At 33.7% G+C, this 19,687-nt stretch overlaps 1 protein-coding gene across 1 annotated transcript in view; it reads right to left on the bottom strand.

Annotated features, from left to right (window-relative positions):
* Ccdc171 (coiled-coil domain containing 171) overlaps nucleotides 1–19,687 on the bottom strand; it is a 304,559-nt gene that overhangs the window by 39,825 nt on the left and 245,047 nt on the right. The window contains exon 25 of the mRNA XM_090330023.1: nucleotides 7,840–7,992. Coding sequence (XP_090186149.1) covers nucleotides 7,840–7,992 — 153 coding nt within the window. The remainder of the gene's footprint in view (nucleotides 1–7,839; nucleotides 7,993–19,687) is intronic.

Genomic DNA, 19,687 nt, shown 5'->3' with positions numbered 1-19,687 from the left:
AGACTTGCATCCCACCCTCCCCAGCTTTCTACTGAGTCCCCCCAACTCCCAAGTGGCAGCTGCATGCAGTGAGGTGAAGGGCCTCTGCCAAGATCAACAGATGAGCTGGTTTGAACTGGCGCTCTGTGTGTTCTGATTGTAAATTGTGCTGGTGATGATTAGAGAACTCTAACACAGGATGTCGACTCTTAAAACTGTCCAGAAAAAATAAGGTATTTTTTTTAAGTTCAGGAAAAATTTTTAACTTTTTTTGTGGTTTAGTACATAGTGTTGTGTCTGTAACTTTCATATGATTTGAGTGGATTCACTCAAATGGAAGCAACTCTGTTATTAAAAAGAAGATCATCTTGGTATGTCTATGCACCAATGCTGTGGAGAGGGGTCCTTCATCAGCTCACCAACCCTGCTTCTACCACCTGCTAACAAAAGATAAAATAAGGAGACTCCAGGATGTAGTAGTCATATCACCCGCAAGTCACTTTAAATAGCTAGGTTGTCAGCTTGTGTTCTCAGTACTATTATGTTCTGTAACATTTAAACTTTCAACCCCAGAGGCCATTGTAAAACTATCAATATGAAGGCACTGGTCACAGGAGTCTGATTACATTTAGTTCTGCATTTTAATTACACATGGATTCTATTAACTAAACTCTTTGCCTTATAGGCAACATTTTAATCAAATTACTATAATTTTCAAATATGTTACAATAGTTTGATGAGTTAAAAGTTCACATTCCTAACATATTAAACGTAAAAAAAAGGCACAAAGAAGGAAATACTGGTTACAAATACACTAATATATTTTCAGATTACTTTGGGGACTTTTTGACTGGCCAGTTACAAGAGATATTATAAGATATATGTAAATGGCAGATAGTTGTAGATGGTTTATTGGTGTTGAATAAAACCACATTTAGAAACACACTCCTTTCCATGTTATAAACTGAAAAAGGAATAAAATAAAACATACAATTCAATATTCAATCTGAATTCAAAGCTTGATTCAAAGGATTTTAAAGCTGAGAAGGAATTTAGAGTTCATGTAGTCAAAATTGTCCATTTCACAGCCAGGGAAATCAAGACCAAAAGAAATAAAATGTGAAGTATATCCATAAAAAGTCTACTTTTTTATGGTTGGAAGCATGGTTCACTAGGTAATACACTAGCCAATGATCAAAAACATTAGGTACCACTTTGAGTGCTGGTCTCAGACATAAATTTTTTTTAAATGGAAGCCTGTTTTAGAACCTGTTTCCCATTTCTTCTATTAGGTTACTTTTAATGTTATATGTTTCTATCTTATGAAAGCCACGCCACCCAAGAAGTCAATGAAGTAATTTTTAATATGATACACATATTAATATGGTGCACATTTTAATATGATAACACATATAATATAAAATTTAACACTTCAGTAACTTTAAAACAACAGTTCAGTAGCATTGAGTGCATTTATAATGTGCAAACTTATCACCACCATCTATTTCTAGAACTCTTTCATCACTAAAAAGTAACATCATACCCTTTATTGTTTTTATTTTTTAATTGTTATTATAAAGATGTACAGAGGGATTACAGTTACATAATTCAGGTAAAGAGTGCATTTCTTTTAGCAGTCCCTCTCCATTGCCACTGAATCTCAAACTCTGTCAACTGTCATTTTTTTCTGTTTCCATGGATCCACTAATTTTGGACATTTCATATATACATAGTCATACAGGTGTGCTCATATCTGGCTTCCTCTACCTAGTACAATATTTTCAAGGTATATCCATACTGCAATATGTGCCCGCATTTCAATACTCTTTTAGACTCCATTGTCTGGATATACTATATCTGCTGATCCCTTCATTTGACAGACATTTGTTTGGTTACTTACTTTCAATTCTCTTAAGGTCCTGTGATAACTTCAAATTTAACTTCAGAGGAACTATCAAATCAGTTTACACCATGATTCCAGACCATTTTAAATTTGCATCACTACATTATTGCAAAACTTTTATTTTCTTGTATTATTTTTTAATTATACCCTAATAAGGATTAAGGATGATTTCACTTTAGTTTTCACTTGCATTTCCAGAAATAATCATGGTAAGTATCTTTGCATTTGTTTGTTCAACACTTGCATTTCTTCTCTTTTTTAACAAAGTGGTCATTTATCTTTAGGACTTGTCATTTTACAAAGCAGTTTATGAATAGGTTGTATCTTGATCAGTGTTACCCCTTTCAGCATTCTCAACTGTCTCTCCCCTTCCAACTCCTTCCTTCATTCCTAATTTTGTGGGATGACCCTTGTATATCTTCTTTAGATATGTGTTTATTTAAATCTTCTACCCATTTTTAAAATTAGATATTTTCCTTACTGATATATAAGTCTTCACATTCTGAATATTTTAACTATATATATGACTATTTTCTCTTTTTCTATTGTCTGTCTTTTCATTGTTTTTATATTTTTGTATCCAAAAGTTAATTACTTTTAAAGAATTATAATTCCTTTCTCCCTTGTCTATTATTCCTTTGTTTTCAGATTAACAAAACCACTAACAATCCAGGCTTAAGGAGATGAAGGCCTATTAAGACTTTTATCATTATGACTCATATTTTAGTTTATGACCCGTTTGATTAATTTTTATTGGTATGAGATATCTAAAAAGAATACAGTCTTTTTGTGATACTGGAGGCTGAACTCAGCAGAGTGCTTGCTTTAACCATACCCTCAGCTTACATAGAAGGAGTTAAAGTCTATGTCTGTTTGCTATTCATGTAATACTAACAAATAGTATTTCTATCAACAAAATGTCATAAAAACAAATGTGACAATATGTTATTTGAAAACATGTTATTTTATAAATTTCTATCGTAAATAAAGTATTTAAACTTAGCACCATTTGTTAATAGCATAGCACTACTTAATCATCAAATTAGGCATAATCTGTACAGTGATGAAATTTATCTTTCTGCAAAGATACTGGAACGTTTGTTTGCCTTTGTTTATTATATTCTCATAAATAAAGTCCTACAGGATTAAAAACATACTGTTTCAGTACATAGACGAAATAAAGCAATTCAGTAGTGTATAGGCAGCAAGAGAAGAATTTGGGTTTGGTCCTGTATATTTTACAAATTGAAATATATTTTTCCACAGCTGTGGGTAAGCTGGCTTCCAAACACCCACCAGTAATTAGTTCTGATTGTTGCTCTGTTCTCTATGGGGCTGCAGAGGACTCAAAGGCTCTTTACTCAAAGCCTAATCTGGTTACTACAACTCAAGATAAAATTCTGGAACAGGTCTAAGTTCGTGGATCAGAGACCAACATAGAAGTGCTGGCAAGTACACAGCTATTGAGAAATCTTAAACTCCAGCATTTATTAGTGTGTGGTACTGAACAAAAAATTAAAATATTCCCTGAAGAGGGATGTAGTTTTGAAGATATTCAATTCTACAATTGATCAATCAATTTATAAAAATTAAAGTATAAATATATGTTTGGGGAAAAGGGATTTTGCCAGTCCTGGGGCTTGAACTCAGGGCCTGGGCACTGGCTTGGAGCTTCTTTTTGCTGAAGGTTAGCACTCTACAACTTGAGCCACATCACCATTTCTGGCTTTTTCTGTTTTTGTGGTACTGAGGAATCAAACCTAGGACTTCATGCAGGCTAGGCAAGTGCTCTGTCACAAAGAACATCATCCTTACAATAAAATTAAATTTAAAAAAGGAATTAAACAAGCATCATATATAAAGATTTTGATTAGCAATGAATATTTACTGGGCAACTACTGAATTACTTCATTTTCATTCTAATCCAGTGATGTATGGGTAAGATATTTATGAAATAGTAAAAAGGATATCCCAGGGATACAGGAGCTAGAGATGAAATGATCAAGTTTCAAGACCTACTTGACCCCAAAAAAAAGAAAAGAAAAGGAAAAAAGCCCGGCATTGTGGTGGCCAGCTGTAATTCAAACTATGCAGAAGCAGGAGTAGGAAAATTATAGTTCAAGGACAGCCTGGACAAAAAAGTAGGAGACTCTACATGAAAAACTAAATTAAAGCAAAAAAAATCTAGGGGTGTGGTTCAAGTGGAAGAGGATTTGCTTGGCAGTTGAGCAGCCCTTACTTCCAACCCAAGTACTACAAAAAAACAATGACAACCAAAAAGTATGCACTCATTGTCCTTGAGTTGTTAATTCATTAAATAAATGAAAAAAATAGCATTAGTACTGACATATGCTAAAAGCACTTACAATGGCTATTTTATTTCCTTTGCCTCTATATAATGATTTCCTTGTAGTCAGTATATATTGCTTAAAACTGTATATAGTTCGCCTGTAGGACATGTTGAATTGTAAGAAAAAAAAAATCTTCTTACATGTAGGGAAGAAACTAAACTTATTGAGCATCTGCTAATATGCCAGATACAGTACCTTTCTTTCATATTTTCATCAATCCTATAAAGTAGGCATTTTCATCTACAAATTACAAATATCAAAAATCATGAGCCTGTGGCTCACGACTGTAATCCTAGCTACTCAGGATGCTGAAATCTGAGGACTGCAGTTCAAAGTCAACCTGAGCAGGAAATTCCATGAGATGCTTATCTTCGATTAACCACCAAAAAAGCCAGAAGTGGATCTGTGACTCTAGTAGGCAAACTCTAACCTTGAGCAGATAAAGATCCAAGATTGTGCCCAGACCATGAGTTTAGGCCCAAAGATGAGAACAAAAAAAATCCTGCTTTATTTGACATTTATTTATATTATATAGCTAATAAATAACATTAGATCAATACATTGGAACACCTTATTCTAAAGCCTTATATGAAAGTCGTAAGAGGCAGTGATACATGAAGTAGTTGTTAGAAGAGAGAACTAGTTTAGAGTTTAGACTAAAATAAAAGAGACTAGAGACATCAAAAACAAAATGATGTAAAAGCATAATCAAACTAAATTATGAAGTGAAAGCAAAGAATAGATGATGCAAGGATGCACTAGAATCTATAAAAGTGAGCGAGATCTTCAAGATTAAAGAAAACACACACATGGTAAAATTTAAGTAATTATAAATGAACACTATTCATGAGTTTAAAATATATATAAGAAAACCAATACTCGGGGCCGGGAGTTTGGCCTCGTGGTTAAAGTGCTTGCCTAGCATGCATGAAGACCCGGGTTCGATTCCTCGGTACCACATACATAGAAAAAAGCCGGAAGTGGTGCTGAGGCTCAAGTGGTAGAGCTCTAGCCTTGAGAAAGTCCAAGGACAGTGCTCAGGCCCTGAGCTCAAGCCCAGGACTGGTAAAAAAAAAAAAAAAGAAAAGAAAACCAATACTCATCTGATGGGATTTTGTATGTAAAAGTAATATATTTGGTTCCTACAATATAATGTGAGGAAACCAATGAACTTTTATTCTTATAAGGTCTTTATACTTTTTTGGAAGGTATAAAACAATAACTCCAAGTAGATTATCAAATGTATATTTTATAGACATCTCTAATAAAGCCACTAAAATAATTATGAAGCAACACACACAAAGCCAATACATAAATTAAAATAAATTCAAATAATCTAAAAGAAGAAACAGAACACGGAGAACAAGATAGGAGAAATGTATGAAACAAAATTTTTGACAAAAATCCAAACCTATCCTATCAGTAATTATATTAAATGTAAATGATTTAGTCACTGAATTAAAGTAAGAGACCTAAAAATAAAGCAAACTAAATTTTATCTTTTTGAAATCACCTTTAAATGTAAAAGGAAATGCTGAAAGAACACATATGATAAAATAGAAATCAAGGCTAATGTGTGAAACATGAAAATAGTTTATAATTATGAAAAATAGTCTAAATGGGGCCAAAGCTAGACTTTAGAGAACGATGATCAATAAGAGGTCAGACAATAATTAAGTGCATTAAATTAATATGCTATACCAGAATTCTGAACTTTTGCAACAACTCTCCCTCTGTCTCACACTTATTAGCTAAATCCTTGAGATAGTTTAATAGCCCTGGGGTTGAACCTGTGCTAAGATTAACCAATAGCTTCCATACATTAAATGGTAAAAACAATAACAATCTTGAGATATCAAAAGAGATGGTCAATGTGGAATTGAAAGAAAAAATTTTACAGTAGGAAGCTTCCTTCTTGGGCATTTTTCTCTTCCGCCCCTAAAAACTGTCTTATCTGTCTGCCACTAGCTTAAAATTCTTATCTCTAGTTTAACATCTTCCTTCAATTCCATATTAAGCATCCCATTTGACATCTCAAGGCTATAATAAGAAGCAAAAAAAAATCTATGAACTCTGCAGCTGAAAATTTTAGAAGCTAGTAAGCTTTTCTGTGGTGATAAAATCCAATTACTTGCTATGAAAATAATGGTGAGTAAAAAAATAAATGACTTTTGGGGGCTACTCACTAAGTGTAAGGTGAAATCAAAAGCACTTCTCAGGGGCCCAGAGTTTGGTCTAGTGGCAGAGTGCTTGCCTAGTATGCACAAGGACCAGGGTTCTTATTCCTCTGTACCACATACATAGAAAAAACAAAAATAACAAAAGTGGTGATGTGGCTCAAGTGGTAGAATTTTAGCCTTGAGAACGCCCAAGGACAGTTCTCAGGCCCTGAGTTCAAACCCCTGGACTGGCAAAAAAAAAAAAGCACTTCTCACTAGACCTCCCAACATCTAGGTCCTGCAACAATATTATCTACCTGTTTTACCCATTTACTACCTATTTTACAAATGATTCAAGCCTCATGGTTACCAACGGACAGGACTGAAATTAGAATCTAAACTTATCTGAGTTTTTTGGTATACAGTATTAATTAGCTAAGCAAGTATCCATTCATTAAAACTAACTTGTCCTTTGATTCATTAAAGATATGGGTTGGTGGGGCTAGTGGTTTAAAATTTTTCGCTCAAGGCTAGCCCACCACCACATTGAGCCACAGCTATTCTTCCAGGTTTGGGGTGGTTAACTGAAGAAAAGAGACTCTCTGACATTCCTAACCCAGGATTAGCTTCCAACAGCAATCTTCAGATCACAGCCTTCTGAGTAGCTAGGATAACAAGTGTAAGCTACCAGGGCATAGCTATGTATTTTTTTTCTAATAAATCACCAGGAGCCATTATAATCAAACCAAAAGAAAAAAACGTATTGTAATTATGGTAACCCTCTGAATCTCTTTGACATATCTACTGTTTGAGAAAGAAGTTTAAATGTTTATTACGCCCCTTTATGTCACAATATATTCATTTTTTAAAACTCCCCAAACACATATTTCAAATGTAGAAAATATTTTTTAGTCTTAAGTGGGCCCAAATTTCATCACAGACTAAAATTTTTAAGACATAAAATGAGTGCTGAAACTGAATTTTAATCATATAGATGAATCACAACATGCATCTTGAGCTAGGCATGTATTATGGATAAGTCTAGTTTTCTACAGAGAATAATCACATGTTCTAATTACCATTTTGGTTATACGCATAATTAATAATATTCTGTCTTAATGGGACACACTGAATCTTCAGACAGTTGCAAGCTTTAACTATGCATATTGCCAAATCCAACTGTCAGCTGCACTGCCAAACACAAAGGAATCTTGACTTAGTGTTTTAGCATTGTTAACAATATGCATATCTTTATACATGACACAATGGAAACATTATTACTTTTCTTCCTTCAAAATTTTCTCCATATGAATATTATGTTGCTTGATTGATCATTAACCCCCCCAAATGATACTTATTAGTAAATAATCTTTTATAAGCAAAACTGTAAATGTAAATGTGGTTCAAGAGTTAGAGAAGAGAAAAATGTTGTTATATAAGGACTTACTGATTGTAAACTTTCATTTTCCCGTAAACAAGCTGTGTGAAGCTCTGATTTCAAGGTTGCAATGTGAGTTCGATGAGATGTCATTTCCATCTCTAAGGTGGCGATTCTAGTGCTTGCAAGCTGGTAGACATCCATGAAACTTTTAATCATAGCCTTAAGAAATAAAAATAATGTCACATACAATTCAAATAAATTCAAATAAAGCTGTCACCAAAGGAGAATTTCCATAATTTGAAAGCAGAATCATTAAAATTTTAGAATAAAAAATTCCATCTTTCTTGAAAATCATTCTAAACCTCACATTTATATTAGGAACAGTAAGTGCCTCTAAGAAAGTTTGGGAAAAAATAATAAAGACTTCTTTCCAGAGCATTTATTCAAATAAGATGTACTTTGATCTTTTGTTCTTAAAAATTTAGAATATATGTTTTTAAAAAGACACACTTATTTTCTGTAATAAGGTTATATTCAAAGTTATAATTTGACCTAAATTTATATCTTAATAGAAACACATAAAAATATACAAATGAGATAACTTCAAACTAGTTGTATTTTCAAAAACATTTAATCCTCTAAAAGACAAATGTTCTCAAAGAGCTAACATAATCCCATGCCTTTGAAAGAGCAAATGATGTAATTACTGAATTGAAAGAAAAGCATAAATGTGTTCATTACTTGGAAATTTACTCATATTGTTGCAGGAAATGTAATAAAAGAAATAAAAGAAGTAAATGATAATAACTTATTAATAACTTAGTAGTACAGTATTTGGAAGAATGGTTAACCTCTATATTATATTTTAACTATGTTTTATAGAATTCTTCAAGAGCAACCCGCAGTGCATTTTAAGCCCACGGCCAATTATTATATAATTTTAAAGGTCTTTCAAAATACCTTAAGTATATAAAAATAAATTAAAATATTTCAAAGATTCTATTAAAAATGTGTTATTTACACAAATAATGTTCTCACTGTCACCACAACTTTTTACAATAGTAGAGTCTGAATATTTGCAAATTACATTTAATATGGAAGGCTTGAATTCAATATGGAAAGCATTGAGAAACTAGATAATTAAGCAATTTTGAATGCATATGAAAATTGATTTGGTGAACAGAGTAGGAAATACCATACCATATACAATGTCTGAGACAGAAGTAGATTAATTACTTGTAGGTAATAGAAAACTCAAAACTTTTTACCTAATACTTTGCTCTTAAAAAAAAAATCCAGCCAGGCACGGTGGCTCACACCTGTAAATCCTAGCTACTCAGGAGGCTGAGATCTGAGGATCTCAGTTCAAAGCCAGCCTGGGCACTAAAGACCATGAGACTCTTATCTCACTGTCTTTAAGCCCATGACCAATTAAAAAATAATAATAATAATAACAATCCAGCTCAGGCACCATCTCTTTCAAGACCCCTACACAGCCAAAAAAGTTCAATTAACTTCTATTCTGATTTCCTGTGGGTAGGTACCTCATGCTTATTTTTACTATTGCATTTATTGCTTTAACAGAAATGTATAAGTTTATATGTTTATCTTCTTTAGCAGACTAAGGAGCTCCATAGGACAGGTAGTATGTCTCCACATTTCTGTTTCTTCAGGACTGATAGTAGCCCATATGAACTACTTGTTCAAATGAATAACTAAATCATTTTTTGAATGAAAGAATGAGTGAATGAATGAATGAATGAATAAATATTACAAAAGATGAAAATTAAAAGGTCTCTGGTTGCTATGAAATACCTTCCAGAAAAGGACAAAGATATTTTGGAAAGTATAATCTTAACAGTCATCTGGTGAATTGATTACACCTTGTTTAAGCTGAAAGAAAAGCGTAAACACAGCTATACAACCAAAACAATGAAGTATACAGTATGAACTCCATTGTCCAAGACTAAATGATATAACTTTCCAAATATGCTAATCTACCTTACCAGGAATTATTCAAACCATTTCAAAATTATTACAGCCTAAGAGAAAGGGGAAAACAAAGTGACAGGGAGGACAAAAACATAAGAAGGTTATCAATGAAAAGTAACATACCTACTACATGACGAATGTAACTGTAACCCTTCTATATATTACCCCAACAATAAATTAATACAACACAATTAAAAAATTATTAGAGATGAAGATGTAACCTAACTTAATAGTAGAGACTTGTTTAGGATGTTTGAGCCCTAGCTTTGATCACCAGCATGGTAACCAAGAAAAAAATCAGAAACTATCAAATCAGTTCAATTTCATGCTATATGAGGTCTCTCTCCACTTTTAGAAATTGATTTCTATTTTCCATTGAGATACTGGATCAAGAATCACAAGTTCCGTTTGTTTGTTTGTTTGTTTGTTGTGGACTTCGCTCTATCATAAGTATAAGCCCTACATTGGGAAGAAATGCCAAATAATCTGAGCTCCACATTCTTCTATATAATAGGGAAAGTCATTTTTTCATCTACTTTCAAAACTATTCTAAGGCTCAGATTACAAAAAAGGGGAAAAAAACACCAGGAATCAAGTAAGCATATTACATGCTTTAATCTAGTTGCTTTTACTATAACTATATAAAGTCGATAGTACTTTTCACCTAGTCTTTTCAGAGTAAAACATGAGAGCATATCTAGGGTCACAATTATTCACACACAGTGGCTTTTACTATAACTATAAAAAGTCGATAGTACTTGTCACCTAATCTTTACAGAGTAAAACATGAGAGCATATCTAGGGTCACAATTAGTAACACACAGTGGCATGAATTCAAACTCAAATTTATCTAAAGCAAAACCTTTATTCCTTCAACTATATATTGTCTCTAATATAAGAAAACCCTCCCAGAAAATCTATACCAACCAAAGGCCTCATATCTAAAATATATCAACAGCTCAAAAAATTGAATCACTCCAAAACTAATCTCCAAAGAAACAACCATCCTATTAAAAGATGGGCCAAAGGCTTAAAAAGAGTCTTCTCTGAAGAAGAAATAAGAATGGCCTATAGACACATGAAGAAATGCTCGACATCTCTGGTCATAAAAGAAATGCAAATCAAAACAACTCTAAGATTCCACCTCACTCCAGTTAGAATGGCCAGGATCAAAAAATCTAATAACAACAGATGCTGGAGGGGATGTGGCCAGGAGGGATCACTACTACACTGTTGGTGGGAGTGCAAACTCCTTCAACCACTATGGAAAGCAGTATGGCAGTTCCTCAAAAGACTAAACAGAGAGCTCCCCTATGACCCAGCAATTCCACTACTTGGCATTTACCTAACCGTCCAGAAACAAGGGCATACTAAATCCACTAGTACAATGATGTTCACTGCAGCACTATTTACCATAGCAAAGATATGGAACCAACCTAGATGTCCCTCAGTTGATGAGTGGATCAACAAGATTTGGTATTTATACACAATGGAGTTCTATGCTGCTGTCAGAAAGAATAACATCGCCCCATTTGTTAGGAAATGGAAAGACAGAAAAATTCATATTAAGTGAAGTAAGCTAGACCCAAAGGAACATAGGCTCAATGGTTTCCCTCATTTGTCATAATCAGTAGAAACCTTGGGCTCTACTAGCAGAGATTTACAATAGAACAAAATCTAGATACATAAGGCCATACAGTGTGACACTAAATGAAAGGACCTCTAGGATATAAAAACAAAAGCCATATAATAAGATTGTTGTCCTTAATGTACTATGTTATCTCTCATCTCTTTTGCTGTCCCTTGGTTATCTCATATTGTTACAGTATTTTACTTTGTTATCTGATATATTGGATAAATGCGTATTTGGTTATTTGAAATTGGATAGGGAAGGGGGGAAAACAAGATGAGGGGTGGGGGTTGGGGGATGGAAATGGGGCCCAAGACATGAGAAAGGGTATTCATGTATGTGAAGTAATGCACTTTCTGTCTGGTGAATATAATGTAACCCTTCTATTAATTACAATAAAAATATATGAAAAAACCCTCCCAAATGATAACTGAATTTCACTGTGGTGTTACTATGGTTCTATTTTTATCTTTTCTAGTAAAAATCTTAATGAGACAATCTATAGTCAATGATATGTGTATACACCTGTGTGTTTGATATACAAATTGCCTGAAAACTTGCACAAATGTTCATTGAATTAAAAAGAAGTATTCTATATTAGTACTGCATACACTCCTGGATAATCACTTCATAGCAAGTAACAACAGAATCAGTTTTTTTATTTTAAGATTAAAAGTAATTCAATATTTCAGGCCAGTAGTTTGGCCTAGTGGCAGAGTGCTTGCCTAGCACAAAAAGACCCAGGTTTGATTCCTTGGTAACCACACACATAGAATAAAACCAGAAGGGGTGCTGAGACTCAAGTGGTAGAGCTCTAGCCTTGAGAAAGTCCAAGGACAGTGCTCAGGCCCTGAGCTCAATACCAGAACTGGCAAAAAATAATAATAATAATAACAATTCAATATTTCAAAAGCTGTACTATTTCATAAGTTCAGAGAAATATTTACTGAATTCCCATGTACATTATACTAAAAATGGACAAATAATTACTTTTTCAAATTTCTATTTTTTTAAGAAAATATTTAAGAGTTTGGAGTGGTAGTGTGCTTGCCTAGCATACTGAGTTCAAACTTCAGCACCAGTGAATCAGCCTGTATCCTAGTTATTCAGAAGATTAACATCCGGAAGTTTGTGGTTCAAGGTCAGCCTAGACATAAAACTGCATCTGCAAAACAAGGAGTAGCTCAAGTGGTATAGTATGAGGTGATAAAGCAAGTTATTTTGGTTTCTTATTTGTTCTACTTTAAGAAAAAAAAAACAACCACCTTTTGTTGTGGTACTAGGTTTTGAACTGAAGCCCTCTGTCTACCACTGAAGTCACTTATCAGCCTCTTTTAGTTTTATTAGTCATAATATTCAGGGCAGTTAATAAATACTATGTAACGATTCATTATAACACTAAAGGGAACATAATCCAATTCTTGCTCAGAAACGGGATCTTAAACATTTACAATCTTTTGAGCAGCATTTCATTTAGAGATGAAAGCAATTGTATGTGACTGGCCAGATATGATATTTCTTGAGAGTAGCAAAGTATAGTGACTGATTCAGAAAGCAGTTTTCCTGGCAATATGCACTACTGTATTCTATGAAATCCTCCTGAGAACTGAAAAGTAAGGAAGAAAGTCACCAAATGGTAATGGCATTAGAAGGAACTACAGATCTCCTGAGGAATAAAGAATTTTAACTTCCAGTTTTAAAAAGTGATTTGAGCTGTGTACTAAAGAACAGCTATGAAAAATCCACCCCTTCAACAAAAAAAGTTACAAAATCTGTAGAGAAATAGATGTAACAGTCTGAAAATGAAAGGATCTCTAGGGTATTGAAACAAGAACTTTATCTTGTGTGATTATTGTTCTTAATGTACTGTTATTTCTCTTCTCTTTTGTTGTCCTTTGCTTTATCTCATGTTATTACTATATCTGACTATATTACCTGGCATATTATATATACATTTGATTATTTGAAATAGGAAAAGGAAGGGGGAAAATAAGATGATTGGGAGGGGGAGAAAAATGGAGAAAAAACATGAGAAGGGGTATCAATGTATGAGAAGTAATGTGCCTACTATCTGGCGAATGTAATTGTAACCCCTCTATGTATTACAATAAAAATTTTTTTAAAAAAATTTCAACATTTGAAAAAGAAGTAAAAGTCTAAATCAACTGAGAGGGTAGGACACAGACAAAGCAAGCATCCAATGCTTCCTGCATTAAATCTTCACAGTATGTCCTGCTTCTTGTTGTGAAATATCAAAAGCATTTTACATGAGAAAACAATGACAGAAACTATACAGCATCCTGTATCATCTTTAGATCCTTGGATTTTAACCATACAGCAAAGTGACATCTGTACCACAGTAGGGTCTTTGTTTTAATGACATTTTGTACTGATTATAGTTGACAGTAACAGGGTGAGAGAATCCAAATATAAAATCTTATTGTACACATTTAAAGAGAAGTATATGTGCTGTAGATATACTAAAAGTTCTGAGATATAAACAGGTAAAAGGTGAGTGTCACTTCCAGACTAGAACAGTGCTTATATAATTTGCTGTGTGAATTTTATATTATGAGAAGACAGAGAAAATAACTTTCCTAAGATATAGTTTACAAATATTAAATGTTTTACTTGTATTGTTAAGTGGAAAGCAAAAATCCCTGAGAATCTCACTTAAACTTAAGGTTATTGGGTAAAACAGATATGCTAAATATACTGAATATACATAATAAAAAATACCAATAAAATAGGGTTAATTCCTACTTTATAAAGAATTTGAGGGAGCTAAATAAGTACTGATACATGAAAAGACATTGATATACCTAAAGCACAGTAAATATTCAGGTAAATGTTAACTATAACAATAATTGTATCAAATTAGAATAATTAGAATTGGCCTCTTGTTTTTCTGGCCATGTCCATAAACAGTACTTGTTTCACACGCTGTTCCATTCCAGAAAAAAACAATTGTGTAGGAAAGTGTGTACAAAATGGAGTGTGTGGCTCATGCCTATAACCAGTCCTTGCTACTCAGGAGGCTGAGATCTGAGGATCTTGGTTCAAAGCCAGCTCAGGCATGAAAGTCCTTGAGACGCTTATCTCCAATGAACCACCAGAAAACTGGAAGTGACACTGTGGCTCAAAGGGGTAGTGCATTAGCCTTGAGCTGAAGAACTCAGGGACAGTGCCTAGGCCCAGAGTTCAAGCCCCACCACCAACAATAACAACAACAACAAAGAATGCTGCCATTTACATCATTGCTTTTTTTATATCATATGTGTAATGTGTGCATAAAAGCTCCTAGGAATATCAACAGAGAGGAAGTCTTAAGAATGTAATAAATAATAGAAGGCCTAAGATATCATAAATAAACAAAAACAAGAGACGATGACGACTGCCACACCTGTCAGATGAAGTGAGATGTGTGAAGAAAGCTTTTGTTCTAAACGAAAATTTATCATTTTAAGCCAGACATGGTGGTGAATGCCTGTAACCTAAGCACTTTTTGGGAGGCGAAGGTGAAAGAATCAAGAGTTCAGACTACAATAGACTTGGACTACAAAACTAGACCCAGTATCAAAAAAAGTACTACTAATAATTTTTAATGACCAAAAATATGGTTGTAAATGCTTTAGTAATTTTTAAAACTCTAAGTCTATGATGGAACATTCTGGAGGCCTATTTTTGAGTCCCCATGTCCACCACCTCATGATACATGGTTCAATGGGTAAGATACAACTGGAAGAAAGGTACCCCTGGTTTCCTTTACTAAACATAGTAATGATAATTCAATCCTAACTTTCAATTAAACAAAAATTGGGGATTATTTTAATTGGTGCAGGCTCATAAAAAGTTACAAATGCTTTAAGATTTTTCATATTCCCTTAGTCCAATTTTGGTTCAATATTTTATCTTCTTGGTTCAGTTTATATCCTCATGGTTCAATTTTATTAATTTCTTCTAAAGTTGATTGTTAGTTCCATATTCAAAATGTTTCCTAATAGTCTGTTGGATTTTAGAAGTGTCATTTATTTGAACTCCTTGATATGTTTAATATAATAGGTGTGTATAGCTATGCACTTCTCTCTTAAAATTGCCTTTGCCTTATCTCAAGTGTTGTTTTCATTTTCATTTGATTCTAGGAAGGTTTTCATCTCCCCTGATTGCTCCCATGACATAATGACAGTCCAAAGCACATTGTTTGCTCTCTATGTGTTGTATTTCCTCTATAGATTCTCTTCCTGTTCATTTCTACTTTTAGTCCTGCATGATATGAGGCATAAGATATTATTTCTCTATTTTTCTTTTTTCGTATTGGTTAAGACTTGTTTTGTGATCTAAAATGTCATTGATTTTGGAGAAAGTACCATGGGCTGCGGAGAAGGATATATTTCTTGAGCTGTTCCATGTTTTCTTCCTGGTTTTTAGGGTTTCTGACAAGAGTTTGATGTAATTTTTATGTGTTTACCTTTGTAAGGAACTTTTATACTTCTCTTCGTAGCATTCAATATTCTTTTATTTCGTGTTCTTGCCATTTTGACTACAATGTTATGTCAAGAGGGGTGTTTTGTATGTGCGCACATGCTTGTGAATGTGTGTGTGTGTGTGTGTGTGTATGTGTGTATTTCTGGTCCTGTGTATTTGACAGTAGTATATGACACCTTTATATTGATGTGCATATTTTTCCCTATATTTGGCACATTTGGCACTTTGTCATAATTGCATTCAATGTGTTTTCTATGACTTAGTTTATATCTTAGTTTCATTTTCTATACCTAGGATTCTTAGATTGGTTTCTTATCCCAATGTTCTTTTTTAAATTAATTCATTTAATTTTATCGTCAAGGTGATGTACAGAGAGGTTACAGTTAAATAAGATAGTGAGTACATTCTGGTTTTTTGCCAGTCCCTGGCTTGAGCTCAGCACTTGAGCACTGTCCTTGGATTTTCTCAAGCCTAGAGCTCTACCACTTGAGCCTCAGCACCACTTCTGGCTTTTTTCTATGTATGTGGTACCGAGGAATTGAACCTAGGTCTTCATGCATGCTAGGCAAGCACTGTACCACTAGGCCCGTGAGTACATTCTTGTGGAACAACATTACCCCTTCTTCATTCAAGAGTTGTAGTCATGATTGCTTACTTATCTGTGTAAACACAATAATTCCTTACCCTTGTCTTCTGATATTTCTTCTGCTGCTTCATCTATTCTATCGGTGATAGCCTCCACTGAGTTTTTAAAGCTGATTTATTTAACTTTGCATTTTTTGAGATCTCCAGCAGTTGAGATTTCTGGTAGTTTATATTTTTATCTACTGGGCTCTCTCTCTTTATCTCTTTCTAATTTTCTACTCTAAATTGCTGAATTTCTTCTCCAAGTCTTTAAAATATTCAAAAATTATAGTTTCTATTTTTATTATTTCAGTACTTTTTCATAGAGAATATATATACACATGCAAAACTTACTAAGGAGTATACAACATAAATACATGAAATACATGTCATATATATATATATATATATATATATATATATAACTAATGGGATGCTGGCTCAAAAATAAGAGCATACTATCAAGCTTGGCACTGGCGACTCAATGCTGTAATCGTAGCAACCTACTCAGGAGGCTGGGATCTCAGGATCATGGTTCAAAGTCAGCCAGGGCAGGAAGTCTGTGAGACTCTTACCTCCAATATACTACTCAGAAAAGGCCAGAAGTGGGGCTGTAGCTCAAGTAACAGAGCACTAGCCTTGAACAAAATGCTCGGGGACAGTGCCCAGTTCAAGGCCCTGGAGAGGCAAAAAAAAAAAAGGAGTAGTCTACCACATATCCATGACTCACACTTTCACACTTATAATCCTAGCTATCCAGTAGGCTGAGATCTGAGGACTGAGGTTCAAAGCCAGCCCAGGCAGAAAAGTCCATGACACTGACCTCCAAATAACCAAAGAGGCAGAGTGGAGGTGTGGCTTAAGTGACAGAGCATTAGCCTTGAACAAAAAAGCTCAGGGACTGAATTCAAGCCCCAGAACTGACACAAAAAAGAATAAAAATAGAGTGTTTTTTTTAATTGTATTTTATTGTCAGGGTAATATATAGTGGTGTTACAGTTATATTCGTCAGGTAGTGGGAAGAACTTCAGATGATATATTTTTAGGAACTTTCACTCTGCAGAAGGTACTCAGTAAACATCTATTTAATGAATAACTATTCTATCCAAACATGAAATTGTATAATTTTTTCTCTTTCCTCAAAGTATCTTTTTATTTAATTTTATTTTATTGTAAGGAGATGTACAGTGGGGTTATAGTTACACACTTAATGAGTACATTTCTGGTCAAACATTGCTAACCCTTCCCTCACTTTCTTCCACTCTCCCTCCCCTCAAAATACCTTTTGATTCTAGAATATATATGTGTATATAATTAAAATTTTAATGGGAAAAGTTAAGCTTAGAAATGATAGGAAGGGGCTGGGAAAGTGGGTTAATGATAGAGTACTTGTCTAGCATACACGAAGCACTTAGATTCTTTAGTACCACATAAACAGAAAGAGGTGGAAGTGGTGCTATGGCTCAAATGGTAGAGCACTAGCCTTGAGTGCAGAGATGCTGAGGGTTAGAGCCCAGGCCCTGTATTCAAGCCCCAGGACTGGCAAAAAAAAAAAAAGAAAGAAAGGAGAGAAAAGAAACGGTAGGAAACTATTATAACATATATAACTGAATATTTTTAAGAAAATTAAAACTTGGAAAACAGTATGCTTGAATGACTTACACATGTAAAATATTCATATATTATGCACCTGAGTATGTTAATATTATAGTTGCCTGAATATAAGGACCAACCATTATCAGTGAAAGACACTGCAAGCAAAATTCCATAATAGTGATGTCTTAAATTATGCCCCCAAAGAGCTCAGAAATCTAACTCATAAATGGATATTCTTATGAAATTCATGCATATTTATCTATAGATAGAAGTGAATTTGTATTCTATTTATATTTACCTATTTTACCTTCTCCTACCCAGAAAACTGCCTGAAACTGACCTTGCTTTCATATGAAAACTAGGATTTTTGTATACCTAATTTTATTCTTGTCTCTTCCTTTACAGGAAGTGTTTTCATTCCTAGACAATCTATTTTTCAGTCTTATATGTACCAGGGTTGACGTACACATTCCTTGAGTGGTCTAGGCTACTTCTTTCCACTCAAAACTGTCTAATTGAGTATGGAACAGGGTGTTACTAGGTGTGTTCTGAACAATGTGCAGCCACAGAAGATACTGAAAGGCTTCAGTGGTGAAAGTGACAAGAATAAGGGCAGTGTGCTTTAGGTTTCCAGAGGACAAAATAATCTGCTGCAAATGAACAACCTCCTTAGTTAAGCCCAACTGAAGAGAAATAGTGAACTGACAATGCTAGTTGCATGAAGCTAATCTATATTTTTGTTCATATTATTTAATATAAGAAAAAAGAAAAACCCATGTCTGTTTTCCCCTTTTGGCATCTGAAATGGTTCTAGACTTAACTTATCCCATCACTCAATTTTATTTTTACTGGCACCATCTTTGAAGGATATAAATATAGTAGCTTTTCAGGTATGAGAAGACCCTCAAGGGAAACCATATTCAGCAGAGTTGCAGAATACTTTTTCAGCAGCCTTTTTTTAAATGGTGTTTTCTTTTTATCTTGTTTAGATGCTAAACTTTTTATTGGCATCCACTCAACAACTTAAATGTGCCAAAACATGAGCTCAAGTCTTTTTTTCAAATATGTTATTTTCAACCAGAATTGAATCAAGACCAATTTTGACTTTAAGTGTATATCCTAGGTAATTATTAATGTTTTATTATACTAAATGGTCTGCAAATCCAAACAAAAGTAATATATCTGATAGTGTTCTCTTTAATGTCCATATTTATTATTTTACATAAGGCATGACTAAAGGGGAAATGACATCAAGAAAAAAGGTGGCATGTTGGTTTCCTATAAGAATATAGAAAAGTGATGTGACAACTGGAGACTGTGAAAACATTCCTGTTGGAAGCCATTACATATTGACACGAAAACCAATTTTTAAAAAACAGCATCAATAATCTTAGAAAACTTCAAAGGGCAATGAGTTCTCAGAAGATAGTGACAGTCTGATAACAGCGGTAGCAACAACCATAGTAAATCTCTATGTTTTGAGAACTAAAAATTTAAGACATCTATAGAATGTTTGTTATAAATTATAGAATTATCATTTTATTTATTAATGTATTATAAAATAGTTCCTGTTATGATCATAGTTTC

Source organism: Megascapheus bottae, chromosome 3 (assembly GCF_031878675.1).
Source record: "Megascapheus bottae isolate mThoBot1 chromosome 3, mThoBot2.hap1, whole genome shotgun sequence".
NCBI lineage: Eukaryota > Metazoa > Chordata > Mammalia > Rodentia > Geomyidae > Megascapheus > Megascapheus bottae.
This window is presented reverse-complemented; position numbering and strand designations above follow the sequence as displayed.